Source organism: Papilio xuthus, unplaced genomic scaffold, assembly GCF_000836235.2.
Source record: "Papilio xuthus unplaced genomic scaffold, Pxut_1.1 DF827679.1, whole genome shotgun sequence".
In the NCBI taxonomy this organism is placed as follows: domain Eukaryota; kingdom Metazoa; phylum Arthropoda; class Insecta; order Lepidoptera; family Papilionidae; genus Papilio; species Papilio xuthus.
The window spans coordinates 5,229,603-5,240,387 of record NW_013530970.1 but is presented as its reverse complement, the minus strand read 5'-3'; the positions used below and the strand labels follow the sequence as shown (position 1 = coordinate 5,240,387).

At 31.6% G+C, this 10,785-nt stretch overlaps 3 protein-coding genes across 3 annotated transcripts; 1 reads left to right on the top strand and 2 right to left on the bottom strand.

The window, feature by feature from the left end:
* Positions 1-1,682: 1,682 nt before the first annotated feature.
* LOC106117659 (zinc finger HIT domain-containing protein 2) lies at positions 1,683-3,994 on the bottom strand. Its single transcript, XM_013312056.1, has 4 exons — positions 3,870-3,994; positions 3,271-3,799; positions 2,851-3,054; positions 1,683-1,988 (listed from the first exon to the last, which is right to left on the bottom strand). Exons 1-4 carry the CDS (start codon positions 3,917-3,919, stop codon positions 1,683-1,685), a joined length of 1,089 nt encoding a protein of 362 aa, XP_013167510.1. The 5' UTR covers positions 3,920-3,994.
* A 384-nt stretch (positions 3,995-4,378) lies between these two features.
* slx1 (structure-specific endonuclease subunit SLX1) lies at positions 4,379-6,813 on the top strand. Its single transcript, XM_013312050.1, has 4 exons — positions 4,379-4,690; positions 5,587-5,638; positions 5,865-6,056; positions 6,383-6,813. The coding sequence occupies exons 1-4, from the start codon at positions 4,512-4,514 to the stop codon at positions 6,797-6,799; spliced, it is 840 nt and encodes a 279-aa protein (XP_013167504.1). The 5' UTR covers positions 4,379-4,511; the 3' UTR covers positions 6,800-6,813.
* An 881-nt stretch (positions 6,814-7,694) lies between these two features.
* Positions 7,695-8,418, bottom strand: LOC106117731 (uncharacterized). The gene is given in 1 exon segment (NM_001312205.1): positions 7,695-8,418. A coding segment is annotated over 1 exon segment (303 nt). The 5' UTR covers positions 8,303-8,418; the 3' UTR covers positions 7,695-7,999.
* Between the last annotated feature and the right edge of the window lie 2,367 nt (positions 8,419-10,785).

The following is a 10,785-nucleotide window of genomic DNA, read 5'->3' as shown; positions in this document are numbered from 1 at the left end:
CAACTGTCTTTAGTAGCAAACTTCTGTCAAACTTCATATAAAAACATTCTAAAAGAAGAGGAAGCTCATAATTGCGTTATTACGTACTATCAAGGAATTTGGCGGTATTCCACTATAAAAGCGAAAGACGTTTAAACTTTACGTAAGCACAGAAACAATAACCAATAGGATGCAGACTTTTAACGTGTGTACGAAAAATTATATAATAAATTTCGTTAATAACGTATTTTTCTAAAAATGGAACACCGCGAAGGGCCCTGACTGTACTTCTGTACACTGTTACTAAATTACAACGTTGCTTTAGTGTTATGTTAAATTCGTTACAAGGAGGTATTTTCAATTTTTATTTAATTTGAATTAAATATTTTCAAACGGATTTCATATATTTAGTATTTATTTTGGCTATTTTATGGCGATATTCATGAATATGGTTGATGTTATTTATCTAAGCTTGTAGGGAAGTTGAGTAGTATATAGAGTTGTTACTTGGTGTTTGTAGTATTTTTATAATATACATGTTTCCAGTAATCGATGTTTTGAAATTATATCGATATAAAATCGATTTAAAAAAATCTACAAATGCGTAGTATTTAATATTGTATCATATCAAAATATAGTCAATAAATAATTTCAATTATTTAAAGAAATTAAGTTACCTATTTTATTATATTGCTTTTGATTTTGCTTGTACATTTTTATTAAACAGCTAGGGTATGTTCCTTTATTTGTGTTTTTTTAAAGACCAGAATGACGTATATTTATCAATCTGTGTAATTCTTAACTGATATATAAACACCCCTCAGCTCACTGTGTGTGTGCGACGGACCGCGTCCGCGAAATAATACCAGTACCACTCATCCTGATGAAGGGCCCCCGATGTGCTCCAAACTAGTCGGTGCCGCCACCGTCCGGTATATACGTCAATGTTTAGCCGTGTTTATATATCAGTTTAGTATAATGTCTCACGAAAGTTTGAATGTGTAATTCTTGTTAATTGTAACAAGTAATCAAAATTTCAGAAGATTTTTTTTTAATTTGTTACATTACGAAATTAATTTTAAAATGTATCGAAACATTTTATTTAATGTAAATATTCTGTATGAACAAAATATATTACAATTATGTTTTATTTGATTATTTAAACAAAGGTATTTTTATTATGTTTTGGCGATTCGTTTTTGTATTTTCAAATTTACTTAAAGTATATTGACATTCCTATTACTTCATGTTGATATAAAGTATATTAAATAAATGTAGTTTTTATTTTTCACCCGAGTAACTGTGGATTACAATTGTATAAAACTTGAAAATCATATTGTCTCTTTCATTCAATGAGAGATAAGAGGGATGACAAGATGTTTTTGAGAAAACCCAAATATCATACTAATATAAAAGAGAAAGTTTGGATGGATGTTTGTTTGATCTCGGGAATGTCTCAATGGATCTTGATTTGGCATAGATGTAGAACATAGAGTGGAAGAACACATAGGCTACTTTTTTGTTACAATTCCGCGCATAAGGAAGCGGTGATAGCTAGTTGGGATATAAAACAAAATTTTAAGTTAACTAAAAAGTTTTCTTAAATACTTTTAAGAAAAAATGTAGATGCAATTTCTCTTTATGTTTTTTTAAACATAAATAAAAAAAAACAAATTAACAATTATTATTGCTTTCTATAATTGCTATTCTATAAATGATAAATAAAACTCAATCTTTTTAATGTTTCTCTTAACCTTACTTATATCTAACTTTGGTAAATAATTCATGTTTTCGGGGAATTTCTTCGAGAATATTCCTTCAGATTTTGTAGCATTTTCTTTTGTGACGGTTTTTAATTGTGATTTTGCTTGATCAAATATTTCTAAAAGATGTGAGAGAGCTGCTTTACAATAGTATGCATTATTATCTGGACTTGGTCCTTTTAATATTAAAAATGTATCATGTTTCATAACTTCTAGACTCACTTCGTCAGTCTCTATTAGTTCACTCTGAAAAGATAAACAATCAAGTTAAATAGTTTGGTATTTTGTAGAAAGTAATCTCCAAAACATTTGTTTCTGATACCAAAATCCTTGTTTAAAACATATTGTTATATTTACTTTGTCAAATGATGACAGGGATATGTTTATACAGAGATTTTCTTCTCAGAAACCGACAGTAACATGGTAGATCAGAAGGTTACAGGGTGATTAAGCCTTAGTCAACCACACTCGCACTGCAGAATTAAAACTACGTCTGAATTTATCTGCAGATATGTGCAAGTTGTAAACTTAACTTTTACATAACAAAGTCTGATAAATGTACATATGAAAACATGTAATTGAACAACATTGGTAGATGATGAGAGAGAGAGAGATTCAACTTGGACCAGCAGATAAGAAGTCCACTAATTTTAACCATGGGCACACTTGATATTTTCTTGAGAGGAAGATCAAAGAAATATGGATGGATTGTATGAAAGAGGATATGTGTGAGAAGAAGGTAGATTCAGATATGACAGCTGATAGAGATGTATGGAGGAGTACTGGGTCGACCCTCCATAGGAATAAGGGCAGGTTGATGATAACACTTTTTAATTATATTAAATTCATACAGGCTTAGATGGGCCCGCCATGTGGAGCGGTTGGATGAAGCCAGTCCCTAAGCGTGTTATGGCGAGTAATCCCGAAGGTCGTCGAAGTCGAGGGAGACCAAAGCTCCGATGGATAGACGGCGTAAATAAGGACGCAAAAAAGTGGGCATAGCAAATTGGAAGTCCATGGCCAGAGATAGACCGAGGTGAAAAAAGTTGCTGGACCAAACCAAGGGACCACAAAGGGCTGTAGAGTTAGAAGAAGGAGAAATTCTTACCTGTAAACATTTCTGTGCTACTGACTCTATAGCAGTATCTAACTCATTAAAGTTAGTGTTTGATGACAGATTCTGACAGATGTCCAATATGTGTGTAATGGTTTCCAAAGCATCAATCTCTCCATTGAAATACCTCATAATAAATACATATGATGCTACCACATTTGTGATGTTAAAAGATATGGCGGGTGATGGTTTCACATTCTAGAATACAAATAATTCATATTAATCAATCAAGTCATTATTCATACTAATAATTATAGCAATTGCATGGACCCATTTAAGGCTTTATGAAGATTTTAAACAGCTTTTATGTTTTTTCTAATAAAACATCACACATAAACCTGTCATTTATGAAATAAAGGAACCACATAAATATATTAAGCACTATTCTACAATATTTTACACGAAAATACATACAGTTATTGTAGTAAACTTAGGCACAGATTTGAGACATGGACACTTTTTTAAATGCTCATCATCTCCTGAACTTGGTACTTCCTCTACAAGCCTTGCCTCTTGTTTGTACATCCACCATGGTTCCCATTGTGGTAAAACTGAACCCACATCACCTCTTACCACTGCCTCAAATTCATTTCTCTCATCTTCTGTGAGCACATTCCATAATGCATCTGCATCGTTAAGGTCTAAATCTTTAATACGTTCGTGCAAATCGATTTCTATATCATCGTCAGAGTCAATACTTTCATCAATTTCATTTCCTACTAATTCTTCTTCATCTATGTCTTCGTTTTGAGCTTTTTTGAGAATATCGATCATTCTACGCTTCGCTTCGTCTCCCGCATGATATGAAGAGAGCTCTTCATTAACACAATCTCTGTAAAAACTCTCCGAGCAATCTAAATGTTTCTCTGATTTATAACAATCGAGTGAGCAATAAAATATCTCACATCGCGGACAGCAATATTTACTTTTGGTTGTTGCACATCTGAAAATGTATTTTCTGTGGTAAATTAAAAATTCAACTTAAAGTTAATTTGAATTATTTGATTACTTACATTCCGCATAACCTCTCGTCTTTATTGTTCAAAGATTCCTCCATACTCATTAATTATTCTTATTAAAGCACTATCGCTAATTTAACAAAAATAATATTTTGTTGAATATTAATTACAATCGAAAAACAAACAAAACAATAATTTTATTGAACCAAAACAAAAGTTAGTTTTTTTGAAAGTTTTTAGGTTGGTTGTCTACTAGAGGTGTGCCAAGTCTACGGTTCTACTGCATTAGTATAAATCGATGCAAATTAACTCTCACGGGTAATTGCGGTATCTTTAAAATTTGTAGCTTCTTCATTAAGTAAAGACTATTACTAAAAGTAGAAATATCTCACGTTAAGTTTCTGTAAGCATAAGAACTTAGTAAACTTTTTATAATCATTTATCCGATTTTTAAATCGATTAATCGTAAATGCAACAATCAAAGGTTCGTTGGTCACGGGCTTCCCTACATCCAATTGCCATTGACAGTAACAGATGACATACTTAAGATTATGTTTACTGGTGACCTGTGTATTATGAGATCATAAAAATAACTAAATATGTAATAGAATTTAAATAAAAATTGTCTTTAATAATGTTTAGATAAGTTGAATTTTGTGGCTTTCATGTATTTATTTCTTTTTATTAGTGGTTAAAATGACCGAACCGGAGATAGTTGAGGATTTTTTCGGTGTTTACTTATTATATTGTATAAATCCGAAATATAAAGGTAGGACATATATAGGGTACACACGAGATCCAAATAGAAGAATTAAGCAACATAATAGAGGTACATGGGCGGGAGGTGCTTATCGGACTAGTAATAAAGGACCTTGGTTAGTTACTTTTCCCGCGCTTTTCGTATTAATCTATAACTATTTAGCTGAACACGGTCTCTTCATAGATTGTATATTAATTTTTATTGTATGTTTAATATTTAGAAAACTCTTCAGAGATTTAAAACATCAGAAAAATCATTAAAAATATATATAAACTATTTTAGCATTGTTTATCATCGTCAACTATTACATGTTTAAAAAAAATATTTACGATTTCTTTGTATTTATATGAAAGTTATTTCTATTAACTTTTTTATATATCAGCAAATAACCATCATTAACACAAACCTCAGTTCTGCATGTATATCGGCTAAATTGTCTTGAACACTGTGCATTGTCTTAATGTACACTTGATGAGAGTTTTTATATGTGAAAACTCATTGTGTTCTCTATTATTCTAAATGTTCTTGTAATTTAGCCAACTGTAAATCTTATTTTAAAGAATTATTACAGTTAGAATTTAGAATTTCTATATTAGAGGTTGCCCAAAGAAATTATGGATTGTGTGAAAGAGGATATTTCTGATAGAGATTGGAAAAGTACTACAATTATTTGAATAAAAGGGAGAGTGATGATGATGTTATAGTTAAAATTTCAAATTATGTACAATTGTATTTTGTTACTTTATGTGTTTTTAAAATTTTGTATTTATTTACTGTTTCAAATTATAATTTAGACTGTAAATTAATTAAATTTAATTTAATTAATTAAAATAATTTAGAAGATAAAAAAAGATCTTATAAGATACAAAGCATAAAAAGTAAGGTTTACTAAATTTTTGGGTCATCCGTCATATTCGTGACCACACTGACTGCATTATAATGGCTCAATTTGCGTACAATACACAAAAATGTTGACTGTGTTAAGTTTAAAATAATTTATATGTTTTCCAGGAAGATGGTAATGATTGTGCACGGTTTTCCAAACAATATTTCAGCGTTACGAGTTAGTAATCTATTTTTATCTTCATTCTCTGTGAATTTACAGTTTTTTTTTCACAATTCTGTAGTTTTTTTTTACGAAAAATTTGAGTTTTTGGTTCCAGACATCATTTTGCCAAGATTTTTTGTACCTTTCTCAAATTAAAAAGCGAAACTAAAAGATTGTTTTTGGAGTTATTATTTGTCTATTCATTTCAAATATTCGAAGTAATTTCTCCATTACATTTTAGTTTGAGTGGGCGTGGCAGAATCCTAATAAAACAACGAGACTGCAGTATTTAAATTTAAAAAAAATACCACGAAAAGAATCTGAATTTAAGTTTAAGATTCGTGTTCTGTCAGAAATGCTTCGCGTGGGTCCGTGGCATCGATTGCCGTTGATAGTAAGGTGGTTAGAGCAAGATTATTACGAAGAATTCCCAGTATGTATGAAGATATTTTACATACAAAATTAATTTAAAAGGAAAAATATTACCGTGTGTTTTTTCTCTGTAAACAAGTATATTGTTATCTCAGTTTTTCCAAACAAAATGAAAGAGACGTACAATTTGTTTTAATACAGTCTGGCCGTAGCCAGTACCAGTTCGCAGAGATTTTTCAAAAGATCGCTAATACCATAAAATAGTCTTTATAGCAAAAGATATACAGAGTGTTTAATATTCAGAGTATTTTTCAAAGAATATACAGGATGTTTATCTGATAGTAAATAAACTTATCAATTTTTTTAGTCGTTCTGTTTTAATTTCAGGCCGATAAAAAACCACCATCGCATATGATACTAACAAAGGGTCCAGTTCGTGCGAAACTATTAAAAAAATCAGACGAAAATATAGCAACACTAAACATAAAATGTTCGCTATGTTCTCTCAATTTAAATTCAAACCAACTGACATGTTTGAATACAAACTGCGAACTGGTAACACACATAACTTGTTTGGCGGATATGTTTTTACCAAATGGGGAATTCGTACCAATTGAGGGCGACTGTCCCATTTGCGGTATTAAAATGAAATGGGGAGATTTGATAAGGAAAATGAAAGGTTGTTCACAATCCACAGACACCGACGGAAATGAACTGGAAAATAGTGACGACGATGTGATTTGCACTCAAGATAGAAACTTCGTGAATACAGAATCCTGGCAACTTGACGATGAAGATTTATGAAATATAATTATTTTTACTAACATGTTTTTTATTTCCAATAAAAGAAAGTCGTGTTAGTTACACTATTTATCACTCAAGAACGGCTTTACCGATACGGCTGAAAAATGGTGAGGAGGTAGCTTAGAGCCAGGAGGCGGACATAGGATACTATTTATTCATTTTTTTTCGAATTTATGCCTTGAAGAGCTGCTTTTTATTTAACTTACTATTAAAAATGCGAATGTTTAGGCGGATGTGATGTTGATAGATGGATGGGTGTTTGAAGATATCACTAATAAGGGATAGGTAGAATAATGGAAAGGAAAAGTATGAGGTTATAAAAGAGTACATGGGAACACTAAAAAGGGATACGTCTGATAGAGATGTAAAAGATAACATACTGTGCCGACTCTACATTAGTAGAAGGATAGCATTATTCTGCCAGCGGTTGAAAATTACCAGCGTGGAACATTTATTTCGCTTGGCTCAAGACCGGGAAAAGTTCACTGAGCTGACGGTCTACCTCCATTAAGTAAAGAGGCACCTTGAGAGAGTTAAGGAGAGAGAGACAGAGACAGGACAATGACATATTTAGCGTGAAGTAGTGGAGAGGTACCTGGATAAGCGAGAAGACCGCGAAATATTTCTCGCTTATTCAATTTCTGATAAAGATGTAGATATAACTATGTTGTTATTTTTATTACAGTATCGTGCTGTATGTTCTCACTCGGGTAACATCTGGCACGAATACCTAGTGATATATAAATATTTAACAGAAAGAAAATTCATCTCAACGATAAATTATACGCTTTCCTTTGTCCAATAGATAAAAAAAAACAAATGGACCGATAAATTCGCATTACTTTAGAAGATATAAATTAAACATTAAACGAATAAATATGTAAATAAAACTGCATTTACAATATTATAAATTATATTTACACTAATATGTATGAATAAAAATAAATTAGAATTCTTGTGACAGGTACATAAAAAGAGTAAATAAAAAAATGACAAGCACAGTATTATACAGATTAAAAATAGCCTTATAATAAATATTTTCTTAATTAAACTAACTTTATTTAAATGCAATATTATTTGGTATAGGTTAAAAATTATTTATAAAGAAAGTTTGACAACATTGGAACACTCACGGGCTTGATTCACAATCATGTAATCGAAGGTCGATCGAAGGACCAATCAGTTGCAATTGTTCACTTTCTAGTAATCATCAAATATGCTTTCTTCATCATCGTCATCACCAAAAAGATCATCATCATCATCAGCTCCCGGTGGAACGAACGCACCATCGAGTATTTCGCTCACCGGTTCATCGAAACCCAACACTTTAGCGAAACCATAAACCAACCTCATCACGACCAACCTTGTAAAGTCAACCGGTGTGGTTTCCTTCCTCTGCAGCACCATCTGTTTCTCCGTCGGATAATCCATTTTCTTCTTCTTCATTTCACACAACGAAACCAACAAGCAAAGAGTTATAAATAAAACGTATTTAGCCGCCATTTTTTGTTTTATTTTCCCGCCAATTTATACGTCAAAAGTGTTCGTTATGTCGCGTTCACTGCATTCTTTGTTGTTGAAAGTATTTCGAGGCGAGTTAACGGAGTTTTTCGAGTGCGACTGATGCTTTCAAGTGTAGACGATCGTGTGGCACCTTGGTTAGTAGTGTGTCGTGCCAATAAGTATGGATAACGGTTAAGCGACACGTAGCATAAACTGTTTATTACAATTAACTGCGTGATAATGTGCAACACGTTTACAGGAGCGAAGGAATCTTGATGCGATTAACTTTCACTATTATTATATGCATATGTTATTTATTGCTAGGAATTAAGACTAACTTGACAACCTGCATGTATAATAACCTGTTTTCTTAATTCTTAATTCTGTGAAATTAAATTAAAAAATAATGTTTTGATTTAAATTTGGAATGAAAAACAATTTGACAAAGATCTACAAAGGTTTGAGTGACAAAAAAAAAGCTTTTCTGTATCGTCAATTTAAATCTATGTCAATGCAATACTTGAAATACTTGGGAAAAGAAAATCAGTAGACTATTTATAATATTAGTAAGTTAAATAAAAAGTAGCTCTTCAAGGCATAAATTCGAAAAAAAATGATTAAATAGTATCTTATGTCCGTCTCTTGGCTTTAAGCTACCTCCTCACCAATTTTCAATCATATCGGTAACCGTTCTTGAGTCATAAATAGTGTAACTAAAACGACTTTCTATATATATATATATATATCAGATGTGGATGTTTGGATGGATGTATGAAGATATGTATCTATCTCGAAAACGGCTCTATAGATCTCGCTGAAATTTGGCATAGATGTAGACCATAGTTTGGAAGAAGACATAGTGTACTAATTAAGTTTTTTTAAATCCGCGCGGACAGTTACAGGCGACAGTTAGTAACAATAAAATGGAATGATACCAAAATACATATCTTATCACTTGCATTGAAACGACTAATTATAATCAATAAATGACACCTTTAAATGGTATGTCTTTTATATTCAATGCATATCGATTCTGAACTGAACGGATGCCGGTGAAAGTGTGGTCCAATAGCCTAGTTCTGTTCAACATTTGCAGCTTTTTAAATATGTTTACGGTGAATCTTCACTGTCACATTATTATTACAACAATATTGCTATCCCTTTCATTCTTTTTGAATAAAATAGAGATAGGAATAATGGTTCTTTTTTCTACGATTATACAACTCATACACAATACAAAGTGTTATTAGCTTCGTTGTTTATTGTAAAAATTAAAACGCCTTAATTTTTACACTGAGCAATCTTTTGTAAATGAATAATTTTAGTAAGAACATAATATTTTTTATTTCTTATATCTTTCGTTTGCGATTCTATGAAAAAATCTTAATTAGTAGCCTATGTGCTATTCCAGACTATGTTCTACATCTACGTCGTTCAGCCATTCTGGAGATACCTTCAAACATCCATCCATCAAACATTCGCATTTATTATATTAGTAAGAAGTAAAATTGAAAGAGAAAGCAAGGAGTTTGAATGTGGATGGCTATAAAGGTAGAGGAAGACAGAAAAACATAGTGGACGGATTATACTAAAGACGATATGTATAAGTAGGAAGTGAATTCAGATACGTCAGTTGATAGAGATGTATGGAGGAGTAGTGCATACTGCATACTGTGCATTCAATTGAACTGTCTGTAGTCTCCTAGTAGATTTATAGTGCGCTGTGTAGAGCTTAGTGACCAATTAAACTTTGAGTACGATAACTCGACTTAGGGTCGGACATTTAGCTCCGATTTAATTAATAAATCTAAGACATAATTAAGTTATTAAAAAATAACATCACAAAGATCTTTAATTATACGTATATACTTGTATCATAAAAATATATCCATAATTCTTACATAAACTGCCTCGTTAAATCTAAAATGATTGTCAATTAGCTTTTTTTTTAAAAAAAATAGAATAAGTACTTTTTTGTGTGATTTTAATCGTAACAATGCATGAAGTATTTTATGTATTATTTACTCTGTGGTTTGACTCAGGGTTATGGTTCGTGATGAGTGAACGCGAAGGATTTCCGCGGTGAATAAAAAAAAATGCGGATGTCTCTAACGTGAATCGTGTCTACGCTATACACAAAGATTCTATAGTACGTCCTCAGTAATTGCATACTTTATAAAGCAGGGTGGGAGTAGGTAGTTACACAGCAAGATGAGTGACCTTTTAGGGGTTTTATTACTTCTAGTTGTGGAGAGCTAATACACAAGTGGTATTTACAAGATGATGCGACCTAAAGTTCAAGAAGAAAAAATAGTACCTAACGTTTAAGACCAGTACTTTAGTTTCTCAAATAAATATGTTCCTGGCAGTCACTTATATTTTCAACTTTTTTTTCTTTAAAAGATAATGACCCCATTATTATATAAAAAAAATGTACATTTACTGAACAGTGAAAACTTATTGGTAAGACGTTTAAAATTTAT